We start from the raw sequence: 13,940 nt of genomic DNA, 5'->3' as shown, positions 1-13,940 counted from the left end.
TAGGTCTTTCACTAACTTCCTACCTCTTAGGCAGTTACTATTAAGAACAAAACAGAACAAAACAAAAAACACATCTGCACTTAAACCCATTGCAACACTCTGTTAATTACCACCTTGAAGGGGAAATGGAGTAAACGATAGAAGAGAGATCCCTAGGCATCTGGCTGCTGTCTGTGTGGTTTTCAAAATGAGGGCAATGCAATGCAATGATCCAGCAATCTCACTTCTGGAGGTACAGCTAAAAGAACTGAAAGCAGGGTCCCAAAGAGGTATCTGTACACCATGTTCAGAATAGCTTTATTCACAATGCCCAAAAGGTAGAAGCAACTAAAGCGTCCATCAACAGATGGAACAGAATGGAAAAACAAAATGTGGTGTATTCCTACAAAGGAATATTAAATCAACCTTCAAAAGAATGGGAATTCTGGCATATGCTACAATATGGGTGAAACTTAAGGACATTATGCTAAGTGATATAATCCATTAACAAAGGGGCAAATACTTTATGAATGCACTTATGAAAGATATCCAGAGTAGTCAGATTCATACAAATCAAGTCTGATGCTCTTGCCAGTGGCTGGGAGAGAAGAAATGGGGAGCTGTTATTTAAGGGATAAAGACTAATTTTTGCAAGATAAATTTTTGCAATTTCTGGAGATTGTTTACACAACTATGTAAATATACTTAACACTACTGAGCTATACACTTAAAAATGGTTAGGATGCAAAATTTTATGTGAGGTGTATTTTGCCACAATTTTTAAAAAATAAGGACAAAACCTAAATTCCCTAGGATGGTAAAGAGGAAGAGCATAGAGTACTTTTCAAATCCTGCTCCTGTGGCTTGCTCATGTGAAACACAGGGACAAGAACAGTACTTACTTCACAGGGTTGTGGCGAAAAAAAAAAAAAAAAATGAAAAGAAATCCATGTAATGGTGCTTGGTGCTGCCCCACAGATTTGGGCACCTGGGAATATCTCCCACTCTCTATTGTAACAGCTTGCAAGTTGCCATGATCTTCTTCATTAGGTCAAGGAGTCAGATGGACACACTCTCAGGAGAGGGGCATCTTAGAAGATAGATGCCCAGTGGGGGAGGAGGAGATTATTTCGAGTGACAAGCAGATACTACCTTTGTTAATGTTTTATTTTCTCAGATATGAAAAGATTATAAAACAGAGTTCACATATGCATTTAGTATCAAATAGAGCCCAACTATTTTTTATTGAGGTAACTGTAGATTTACATGCAGGTGTAAGAAATAATACAGAAAGAGCCCTTGTATACTTTGTCCAGTTTCCCCCAGTGGTGACACTTTGTGAAACTATGGTATAAAATCATAACCAGGAAACTAATATTAATACAATCTACAAATCTTATTCATAATTCCCCAGTTTTATTTGTACTCAATTCTGTGTATTAATTTTACCACCTGTGTAGGTTCGTGTATCCACCACCACCGTCAAGATACTGAGCAGTTTGAACACCATAAGGATTCCTCATGCTGTACTTTTATAACCACTGCTCCCCTCCCCTATCCCTAACCCCTGACAACCCCTAATCTACCCTCCATTTCTAAAATTCTGTCATTTCAAGAATGTTACATAAATAAAATCATATAGTAGGCAACCTCTTGGGATTGGCTTTTTTGCCTCTCAGAATAATTCCCTGGACATTCATCCACGTTTTACAGGTATCAATAGTTTGTAGAACCCCACTATTTTTTAAAATTGGAAAATGCATTACTGCCTAGGGGACCAATGTTTCAGAAATTTTATGCAGTAACAGCCCTTTTTTCCCTGGCCAGTTTCCACTCAAATTCCCCACGATTCTCCCTTTATGGGTCAACCACTACCCTTATCACAGTCTTCATAATCACAGCTACAGAAAGGAAGCAGGTCAAAAGAACAAAGAAACAACAGGGAAATGATAGGCTTGAGGTGGACAGGAGGGATATATAAAGAGTGCCAGCATATAATGTGTTTTACCTAAGCATCTCATTCTCTCCTCCCAGTAACTTTGTAAAGGTACACAATACGTAACTCCATTTTTAAGTTAAGAAATCAAGGCTTAGATAAGTTAAACAATTTGCCCAAGGTCACTCACCTAATTAATAATAGTACCAGTATTAGAATGGGAGGGCTGTTTGACTTCAAAGCTATGTTACTTTCCACAATACTAGGGTATGGATTAAGAAATTAATTTCAATTAAGTTTTAACGTAAAATTATACACAAACCAAAGCCTCAGAAGTCATCCTTAATTTAGACATGACTAATGAAAATTAATTGTTACTATAACAGAGGTTACTTCATTTTTAGAAATGAAATGCTACTAAAAATCTTTGAGTCTCTGGTCATCAACAAGTAAAAAAATTTTTTTTAAAGATTTTATTTATTTGACAGAGAGAGACACAGCGAGAGAGGGAACACAAGCAGGGGGTGTGGGAGAGGGAGAAGCAGGCTTCTCGCTAAGCAGGGAGCCCGATGCGGGGCTCGATCCCAGGACTCTGGGATCATGACCTGACCCGAAGGCAGACGCTTAATGACTGAGCCACCTAGGCGCCCCAACAAAGTAAAATATTTTTGTCAGTGACGTTATGAATCTTCTCCTTAATAGTCACATAATTTCATTAAAATATATATAGTGCCCTTTTTTCTTATTGCCACTCTCTCTCTTCCCCAAAATTCAACTAATTTTTGGAAAAATGAATCCAAAATATTACCTGTTCTAAGTCAGGAAATGAATCAAATCACTCTTACCTCCATGTTCCTCTTTTCCTTAAAACAGCTTTTGATTAAAGTTACAAAAATCTAAGAAGGGCAAAAAAGGAAGAGGAAGAAGAGTATTTTGTCCTTTAAAGGGGACAATAATTGGGCAGGGGAGGAGAGGCCATTTATTAAACAGCCTTGTAATAAGCAATAAATGTGCTGGACACCCTTAACAACGGTGATGCAAAAATGAATAATCCAGGTCTCATGTCATCAAAAGTTCCCAGCTTTGTCTGACAAATAGTCATTAAATAAATAATTACAGTGAACATGACAAGTACAACAGTAGGGGTGTGCTCTATGTTTGTAATATAAAAGGGCAGGAATTAAGTGACGGAAATAAACTAGTGGCCTCTTTGATCACCAAGAACCTCCACAAAATGAGACTTCACCCCCTAAGAAAAGCACCTGGAAGTAACTTCAGTATTTTGGATGTTTACTTAGTGCTGAAGCATCTGTTAGATACTTTATTAAATCATCTAAGATTCAGAAATTAAATAAATATTTGAGTCTCAAAACCATGTATTAGTATTTTGTGTTACAAAAAACTTTTGGGGTTGCCTGGGTGGCTCAGTCGGTTAAGCATCTGCCTTCAGCTCAGGTCATGATCCCAGGGTCCTGGGATCGAGCCCCGCATCGGGCTCCCTGCTCGGCGGGAAGCCTGCTTCTCCCTCTCCCATTCCCCCTGCTTGTGTTCCCTCTCTCGCTGTGTCTCTCTCTGTCAAATAAATAAATAAAGTCTTTAAAAAAAAAAAAAAGAAAAGAAAAAACTTTTGTATATTTGGTATTTTAGCTGTTCGTAATGCTCATAATGGCTATTATTAGAAAACGGGTCAAACTTTTGATTCTAGTTTAGAGTCCTTAATTGAGTAATTGATTTAGGCTTACAATTTTAAGTTAAAGGTTAGTAAGTCCAGCAAGAGAAAAGATGCTTTTTTTATTCAAACATTTATTGAATTCCAAACACTATGCTAACAACTAGGTTACTAGAATAAATAAAGTACAATTCCTGAACAACTCACATTTTTTAACTGGAGACAGACACTTGTATAAATAATTACAATTTTTGTGATAAGTGCTATAAAGTATAAGGCACAGTAGTGGCACCCCCCCCAAAAAAAAACAAACCAAAAAACAAAAAAAACAAACCAGCAATTAAATAAAGAAAGCAGAACCATAACAAGGATTCTAACAAAGCAAGAGCAGGAAAGAGTATTTATAAAACTGACATCTGAAAACTCAGATTCCTGTCTGTGACATTCTTACCTGGGCACTGCCACCGAATCCTCGGTAGTCATGAGTCCTAGTTGACCATCACTCCCTGCACCCCAAGAAAACAGCTGGCCCCGGTCACTGAGGGCCAGGCTGTGCGACTCGCCACATGCCACATGGACAATGTGCTGATCTGCCAAAGCTCCAATTTGCTCTGAAAGAGACCAAACCAAGGAGGAAAATGTAGAGCCTAGAAATAGGAATCACACAAGACTTTCTTACACAGAATTATCCTTCTAGGCAGTTTCGTTTTTCACAAAGAACCACTAAATCTGTATATTTATAGGGATTATAAATGTCATACATTTCTACAAGCTATCAGTTTAGAGCCCAGCTACACTGGGTAGCATGTATGACTGCAGCACATACATCCCAGGTATTCCCCCATGAGCCTGGTGCTTCTCTCCAGGGAGAAGCCTGAGGTTTACTGTGGGAAGATACTGAACCAGAGAGGCTCAAATGTGAGTGGGAATGAGGCATATTACTTAAACCAGTAGGACTGGTAAAATTCTGCTTGGGAACAGTAAGACTCCTTTCCCAGAGCCCTCCCTCCCTAATCCAGAAAATACCTTTCTCCCCAAGGTTCCAGAACACAGCCTCATACATAATATCTAGCCAAGAAAAAGGAGGATTTCTCTGAAAAAAAAAAAAAAAAAAAGCCCAAAAGAGAAGATCCACAGATACTGACATCTGTGGGTCCCCCAATGAAATGTCCAGCTTCCTGTGAGTTAACAAGCTTTGCCCTCACACAATTCCACTCACATTTTAGAACCGCACTCTTAAATATAAAAGGCTGGGCACAGCACTTTCCTCACATATGAGGAAAATGCTAACATGAAAGAAAAAAAAGAAAAAAAAAAAAGAGAAAATGAACTCAGAAGATAAGGATCATGCTGGGAGCAGAAAAAATATTTAAGCTGTTAGAGAAATAGAAGAAGATAAGGACCATTCAAACATTTGAGGAACAAAATCATCTTAGAAAATGAAAATATGGCAGCATGAATTTAAAGACAAAAACCTTTCAAAAGCAGATTGGGAAATAAGAATTGAAGAAATTCCCACAACTATATGGTCAACTAATCTTCAAAAAAACAGGAAAGAATATCCAGTGGAAAAAATCTCTTCAACAAATGGTGTTGGGAAAACTGGACAGCAACATGCAGAAGAATGAAACTGGACCATTTTCTTATACCATACACAAAAATAAATTCAAAATGGATGAAAGACCTAAATGTGAGACAGGAAACCATCAAAATCTTAGAGGAGAATACAGGCAACAACCTCTTTGACCTTGGCCAGAGCAACTTCTTACTAGACATGTCTCCAGGGGCAAGGGAAACAAAAGCAAAAGTGAACTATTGGGACTTCATCAAAATAAAAAGCTTCTGCACAACGAAGGAAATAGTCAACAAAACTGAAAAGCAACCTACAGAATGGGAGAAGATATTTGCAAATGACATAGCTGATAAAGGGTTAGTATCCAAAATCTATACTTATCAAACTCAACACCCCAAAACCAAATAATCCAGTTAAGAAATGGGTAGAAGACATGAATAGACATTTTTCCAAAGAAGACATCCAGATGGCTAAGAGACACATGAAAAGATGCTCAACATCCCTTGGCATCAGGGAAATACAAATCAAAACCTCAATGAGATACCACCTCACACCAGTCATAATGGCTAAAATTAACAAGTCAGGAAACAACAGATGTTGGCAAGGATGTGGAGAAAGGGGAACCCTCTTACACTGTTGGTGGAAATACAAACTGGTGCAGCCACTCTGGAAAAGAGTATGGAGGTTCCTCAAAAAGTTAAAAAGAGAACTAACCCTATGATCCAGCAATTGCACTACTAAGTATTTACCCAAAGGATACAAAAATACAGATTCGAATGGTTACATGCACCCTGATGTTTACAGCAGCATTATCAACAATAGCCAAACTATGAAGAGAGCCCAAATGTCCATCAACTGATAAATGGATAAAGAAGAAGTGGTATATACATACAATGGAGTATTACTCAGCCTTCAAAAAAAAAAATGAAATCTTGACATTTGCAATGATGTGGATAGAACTAGAGTGTATAACACTAAGTGAAATAAGTCAGTCAGAGAAAGAGAAATACCATATGATCTCACTCATATGTGGAATTTAAGAAAGAAAACAGATAAAGATATGGGAAGGGGGGAAAAGTAGAAAGGGAAACAAACCATAAGAGCCTCTTAAAAATAGAGAAAAACTGAGGGTTGATGAAGGGAGGCGAGTGGGGGACGGATATTAAAGAAGGCACTTTTTGTGATGAGCACTGGGTGTTGTATGTAAGTGATGAATCACTGAATTCTACTCCAGAAACCAATATTGCACTGTATGTTAACTAAAATTTAAATTAAAAAAAAAAAAGAATTGAAGAAATTTTCTAAGAAATAGAACAAAAAGACAAAGAACAAAACAGAGGGGGTTAAAAAAGAAAGAAATGAGGGGATTATTTCAAGAGGTCCAATAATGGAAAAATAAGAACTCCATAAAGAAGATGGGGAAAATACAAGGTAAAAACATTTCAAAGAAGAAATACAAGAAAAGTTCTCATAAGGACTTAAATTTCACATTGATAGGACCTATGAAGGACTCAGAATAATGACTGATGAAAGACCTACTTCAGAGGACTTCATCTTGAAATTTTAGAACACAAAAAAAGACTCTAAAAGTTTCTAGAACGGAAAACAATTTATATACAATAGAACAGGGATCAGAATGGCATTAGATTTCTCAGAAGCAATACTGAAAACTAGAAGACAATGGAGCAATGCCTTCACAATATTGAAGGAAAATGACCTCCAACTGAGAATTCTATATCTAACTAACCATGAATAAAATATGAGGAGAGAGGGGGAAAAAGGAATAATTTTCAGGCATGTAAGGCTCTCAAAATATTTTACCTCCAATGCTGCCTCTCTCAGAAAGTTACCATAAGATAATGCCTCCTAAACAAAGGAAGATTCAGGATCCAGGAAACATCTTACATAAGAAGAGGTGAAGAACATTTCCAAAACAGCTATAATGTAGCAGGCCCAGGAGGCAAAGTTGAAGGAGTGTCTCCAAGGTGAAAAGCAAAATACAATCTGATGAGTTTTATATTGTTATGAGTTTTACAGTTCTGTCAGAGAATACAGAGGTTACTATGCAAAAGAAAAAAAAAAGATATAATTAACTCCAGAAAATACATAAAATGTCTTATAGGAAATAAAAGCAATCATTGAACACAGAACCATAAAAACCGAACAAATATAATTTACATAATCAAAAATTTAATTGTCAATTGATTTCAGCAATCAGTTATTTGGGAAAGGATGAGTATCTAGGGGTGAGGAAGAGGAAAGAGTAGATGGAGAATATAAAGGAATGCTAATCTTCCCCAGTGTCTCTACATTATGTCCAATACCGAAAAAAAAAATCAAGAAACAGCATATAAGCATGTCATTTAGAAAAGATAAATATTAAAAGAGCGAGCTAAAATTGTTGACAGAAATGGTCTCTGCTAGTGAAACCGCAGGGGAGGCAGGGAGCTTCTGTTTGACCTAAAGATAGTTTGTATAAATATATTACTTGGAAACAAAGTTTTTATTTAAATTAAGCAACTGAAAACATGCTCATGTCAGAGAAATCTCCTAAAAGATGCTTTAACTCCTGTAGTTCCCATTGCCCAACTTCTTTAACCTCTATTCACTATTAGACCCCATATCCCAACTCAGCTTTGCCTCACGCACTAGGAACAGTCCTATCTTTATTTTGGAATAAGGTAAGAAACTCCTTCTGAAGTACCTTGGGTGATTCAGACTCTACTCCTCTCACCAAATATCCACCTTGTACCACAGTTCCAGGATTTGGGCAGCTTTTATGTCCTCCTGGGCCTGGGTACCTGGCCTGACACCTCAGCCATGACTGAGGCCTGGCCCCTAATACCTGACTTCCTACGCCAACCATTAGCCTTTCCTGCCTGGACGTTAGCATTCAGCCTAATGTGACACTAATAAGTTTCTCCACTGTCTGACAGGATGCTCTCTACCTGATCTGCCACTATGTTCTTGCCTCAAAACCTGTCAATAGCATCCCTCTTGATCTTGTTTACCACAGCTGAACAGCCTCAAAAGGGCATGGTAAAACCTAAGACAAACCAATTCCCGTCCCATCACGCATTAGCCATCAAACCACCACTGCTACAACAAAACCTACAGCCCCAAAGGCAACGCTCGGTAATGCAAAAATTTGTGAGGAAATCAAACCGGTGACTGCACCAAGTCCAACTTATTTTATTTCTTCTAGCCAGAAAACTAAGCTCATCTGATTCAGACTGGGGATCTGTTAGAGTGAAATTATAATCCCTCTTCTAGAATCCACTCCCTAGGTCAGGCCAACGTGGGAATGAATGCTTCATTCACACCTGTCCCTGAACACTCCCCTGCTCCAGTTGGGAACGTTCAGGCTGCAGTGCACATTTTCACATGCAGTCTCTCTGGTTCATTCTGTCAAGACTCTATGCTATATTTTGCAGATCATGACAGAACCTCAACCCACACATTAAAATAATTAAACACACTGAAGAAATATTTGGCATTTTTTGAGGATAAAAGTATATTTTCTCTCTGATCCTCTCATAGCAACCCTTTCAAGTCTTTAACAGTCTTTAGCAATGTTCTCAAATCAGAATGAGCCAAGGTAATAGGAATGAGCAAGGTAATAGGAATGAGCCAGAACAGTGGCAAATGTGGAGTGCTGCTTAGAACAAGTCAGCAGTTCAACTGGACTTACGTTATTATGATTATTTCTACTTGGTTTTTGAGCCCACAAAGTTTTAAATGTATTTTCAGGTTAATAGTGAATTGGGCATTAAACCATCAAAGGGTGGCAATAGAGAGGATGGTATGAGCCTAGAGGGAAATGCATGATGCCAACACTTACTTAATCCTGCAACAACCCTGTGAGGCAGGGTTATAGTAAGCCCCAACTCAGAAAACATATGTAATTTGGCCGAGATTCACAACTAATGAGTGGAGAAACTAGAATTGGATCCCAGGTCCTTCTGACTTTAGAGCCCATCGTACCCACTAGGCTGTATTACATTCTGTCATGGAAAAAGATTAGACAGATACGAAACTGGTAAAAGTAACAATGAAGTGATTAGCCTAGACATGAAAAATGGGAAATGGACTCTTTTTCCTCATTGTTCAGATGAGAAATATATTCAGTAGTTTGCAGTTGAATGGAAAGCATAGAGAATATACAAAATTTGTGCTCAATATTTGCTACTAAATTTTAACTAATAAAACTACAATAAATTAAATGTCAGCAGCTGGTATGACAGAGATTAAACTCTCATTACTTAAGTGTCTCCTCTCTGAGGTTCCCCAAATTATCTACTCTAGGATTACACTTTTCTTTAGGAGTAGAAAACAAAAGGCAGAGCCATCCTGTGAGAGATGCTGTGCTTTGTCCTGCCGTCCTGTGGATTCTGCGTCCTCACATTCACCCAACCTCGTTCCTGTTTCCCACGGGACTCACCCTAGTGCACATCCTGCCTCTTGCTGCTACATTCTGCTCTCCCCTGGCAGTGTTCCCCCAGTACCGTCAACCCAGTCTGAGGGGGGCAGCTGACTTCCACTGCAGATCTGGGATGAGGGAAATAAACATTATCTCAGCAAACCACTCAAAACAAAACATAATCCAAATTCTCCTGCAGATCCCCCCAAAAAAGAATTTCCTAGTGCCTGACTCTCCTCCTGGGGTGCCCTGTCTTCCCACAACATGACTAGGCTCTCTCTCCATTGTTTGCTTCTGTATCTGTTTTGTCCTAAGCCATATTCCAACTATTTTCTTAAGTATTCTCATCTAAACATTTGGGGGAGGGGGAGTCTGGGCTATGCTCAGTGGAGTCTCAACTCTATAATACAACTCACACTTTAAAGTGATCCCACCCCCATAAAAGAGATCTCTCCACAGCAGGAATTATATCTTGTTTCTGAACTAAGACACTCAAACCAGAGTCAGTTTTTCAAAACCAAATTTTTTATTTATTGTACAGTAAAACTGATCTTTTATTATGTACAAGTCTATGAATTCAAGCACATGTCACAAAGAAGATATGGAACAGTCCCATCACTCAAAAAAAAAAGTCCCTTGGTCACACACTCTCCTCATACCTAACTCCTGGCAACCACTGATCTGTTTTTTAGCACTATAGTTTTATATTTTCAATACTGTCACATAATGGAATCCTATAGTTTCTAACCTTTCAAGACTGGATTCTTTCATTCAATATAATGCCTGGAAGACTCATCCAGGTTGTAGCACGTATCTCATAGTATGTTCCTTTTTATTTGTGGGTACTACTCCACTGCATTATGGATGTACCACAAAAGCACTGTTCCCAGTTTTTAGCAATTATAGAGATGCAATAAACATTTCTGTACAAGTTACTGTGTGAGAATAAGTTTTCATTTCTCTGAAATAAATGCCCAGGAGTAGGTATTTTAAACTTCCTAGATTATTATTTTTGAAGTCAATTTCTTATATACAGCATATGGTTGGGTAATTTTTTAAATTTAATATAAGATCTATATTTTGATTGTTTAGACTATATTTAATAAAATCATTGATATATTTGGATTTTTGACCTACTTTTTTTTATTTGTTTTCTGTTCATTCCCTTTGTTTTTCATTGCTTTTTTCCTCATCCCTGCCTTTGTTCGCATTATTTAAATACTTTCTAGTATTCTATTTTAATTCATTGTGGTCTTTTTTATGATATCTCTTTGTATGGTTACCTAAGTGATTGCTCTAGGGATTACAATATAAATAGTTATCCTTTCAGAGTCTACTTAGAATCAATACTATTTCAAGTAAAATGCAGAAACTCTACCACTATATAGGTTCCTTTATTCTCCCCACCCAAGCTACAGCAGTCTTAAATAGTACATCTGCAACACTTTGAAAACTCTATCACAAGGTTATAATTTTTGCTGTCAATCAGTATGTTTTAAAGAACTCAAGAAGAGAATAGTTTATTATATTTGCCCATATATCTACTATTTCTGTTGCTCTCTATTCATTCCTGATGTTCCGATATTCCTTCTGGTATCATTTCCCTTCTGTCAAAATAACTTCTTTTAGCAATTGTTCAGTACAGGTCTGCTGGCTATGGATTTTCTGACTTTTCCTTTATCTGAAAATGCCTTCATTTCATATTCATTTGTGGAGAGTGTTTTTTGCTGGATACAGAATTCTGAGTTGATTTCTTTTCTTGCAGCACTTTAAAAGTGGCCATACCACTTACAGCCTCCATAGTTTAAAAGTGGCCGTGCCACTTACGGCCTCCATAGTTTCTGGGGTGAAATCCGTAATGATGTCAATGAATATTCCCCTACAAGTAATATGTGTCTTTCCCCTGGTTGCTTTCAAGTATTTTGTCTTTAATTTTTAGAAGTTTGGTTATGATCTTCTAGGTGTGGATTTCTTTTGGTTTATCTTATTTGGGTTTACTGTACTTATTGAATCCACTTATTGAATCTGTTTATGTCTTTTGCCAAATTTAGAAATTTGTCAGCCATTATCATTTTCAGCACCACATTCTTTCTCCTCTCCTGCTGGGATTTCCATGACATGAACATCAGACCTTTTGTCCTTGTCCCACAGGTCCCCAGAATCCTGTTTAATTTTTTGCCTCAATCTGCTGTTTTTCAGATTGGGGAAATTCTACTGGCTTATCTTCAACTTCACCAATTCTTTCCTCTGTCCTCTCCATTCTGCTACTGAGGCCATCCAATGACTTTTTCATTTTGGCTGTTTTATTGGTTCTTCTTTATATCACCTATTTCTTTGCAGAGAATTTCATTTTTCCATTTAGTTCACAAGAATTTGAGCCAGCTGGGTGGAACATTTGTGTTAACAGCTGCTTTAAAGTCTTCATCAGATAATCCCAACACCTATGTCATTCCAGCACTGCATCTACTGATTGTCCCTTATTATACTAGCTGAGTTTTCCTGTTTTGTTTTGTTTTTTTTAAGATTTTATTTTTACTCGAGAAGGAGAGAGAGAGAGCACACATGAGCGCGGGAATGGGGGGAGAGGCAGAGGGAGAGGGAAAAGCAGGCTCTCTGCTGAGCAGGGAGCCCAATGCAGGGCTCGGTCCCAGGACCCTGGGATCATGACCTGAGCTGAAGGCAGATGCTTAACCAACTGAGCCACCCAGGCACCCCTTTCCTGGGTTTTCATATGCTGAGTGATTTTGGATAGTACCATAAACATTCTGAGTATTATAAGACTCTCGGTCTTATTTAAATCTTCTGGAGAAGGTTGACAATTTTGTTGTAGTTTTCAAAGCTTCTGCAGTGCCATTCAAATTTGTGCCCTGCATGCACCACATTGAGGCAAGTCTGGAATGTAGGTGGTGGTCTATGTGTTAGCTCAGTTCTTAGAGTCATTTATATGCTAAGCAGGATAAGATCCACACATAAACAGCTCAGGGATGAGCCCAGGAGTTCATAGATGACTATATGCAGTTGCTTTCCCAAAGTCCTCCTTCCCTGAAATCTGTGAAATCTGCCCAACACTTTCAGGTTTCTTGGGGCTCCTTTGCTGCTCTCTAGCCTATATACTGTACTTCCACAGCTCTACCTGCCTCTGGGGCCAAATGGCAGAAGGACTGGAGGGGGAAATTGGTGAACTCAATGGCAATCCAGTGGTACTTTGAATTCTGGTCTTCTTTCCCAATCCACCTACCATCATTTGCTTTTCAGAGCCCTCAAATAGCTACTCCATTTATTCTGTCCAGGTTTTATAGTTGCGTTCTGCAGAAGAAATAAAAAAGAATGTGCTTACCCCATCCTTCCTGAAACTGGAAACCTAGAGCCAGAATTTTAAAATAACATTTTTTTTTCTGTACGTGTGAGGCTTTTTGTTTTGTTTTTGTTTGTTTTATATTTTGGTTAATCAGAGAAAGTCCACAAACTGTCTTTGTTCAACCTGGCTAAATTTTTTTAAAAAAGCCAAAAAACCAAAGGTACAGCTCTCCCACAAATGCTCCAACTAAAATTACATTTAGCCTTCTTCTACAGTGAAGGGCTGGATTCATGGAGCCAGGCAGCATCTCTGAGCAGCTGATACTTCATTTAAATTATCCAGGAATATCAAATGCTTACTTGCTTAATCCTATGTATGACTGCCCAAGTTTAAACAATCATTAAACCAAATCTTTTCAACTAAAGAATGAGAAAAAAAGATCAGTTATAATAGAGTTCAGAGCAGTATTTCTCAGTTCAGAGATAGGTGACTTTACCTTGGGCTTTAGAGTTCATATACAACCTTACCCACCAAAACAATAACAACAACAACAACAACAACAACGATGACGATGAAACCACTTCACACTATGAAGAATGCTTCTGAGAATATTTTCATCTCAAAGCCATAAATTTCAAATTACCATGTATGCTTTCAGATGCAATAAACCATATATACTAAGGCAGTTAGAACATATGGAGGCCTGTCATAGGCAATGGGAGGGGAGAAGACTCTTTGTGAGTCATTAGCACTACCACTAGTCAGAATAAGATCAGCTGCAGTGACTCAGTTATTTTCAGGAACTCAGATTTGTCAATCATGGCATAATCTGATGCTTTACAAGGATTTTAATAGAGAGGCATGGTTCTGGTCCAAAACGGCAAGGTAGACCCTGAACCCACTTCCTCCACAGAACACACCAAATCCACACCTATTTATAGAGCAATTCCTCCTGAAGAAGAACTAAGGCTGACTCAACAGCTTCAGCACATCAAAAGATAGACCACACAGAGAACAGTAAGAAAGAGAGGAGACAAAGTAACAAAGGGAACCCCCACCCCAACA

General features: G+C 38.1%; 1 protein-coding gene across 4 annotated transcripts in view; it reads right to left on the bottom strand.

Moving 5' to 3' along the window:
- Positions 1 to 13,940, bottom strand: part of HERC3 (HECT and RLD domain containing E3 ubiquitin protein ligase 3) — a 118,294-nt gene that overhangs the window by 59,503 nt on the left and 44,851 nt on the right. For all 4 annotated transcript variants that reach the window (XM_036122731.2, XM_036122734.2, XM_036122732.2 and 1 more), the window contains one exon: positions 4,036 to 4,195. In XM_036122731.2, the coding sequence (XP_035978624.1) occupies positions 4,036 to 4,195 (160 nt within the window). The remainder of the gene's footprint in view (positions 1 to 4,035; positions 4,196 to 13,940) is intronic.

This window comes from Halichoerus grypus, chromosome 3 (genome assembly GCF_964656455.1).
Source record: "Halichoerus grypus chromosome 3, mHalGry1.hap1.1, whole genome shotgun sequence".
In the NCBI taxonomy this organism is placed as follows: Eukaryota; Metazoa; Chordata; class Mammalia; order Carnivora; family Phocidae; genus Halichoerus; species Halichoerus grypus.
Note: the sequence above shows the minus strand (reverse complement) of the source record. Positions and strands in the feature narration are given on the sequence as shown.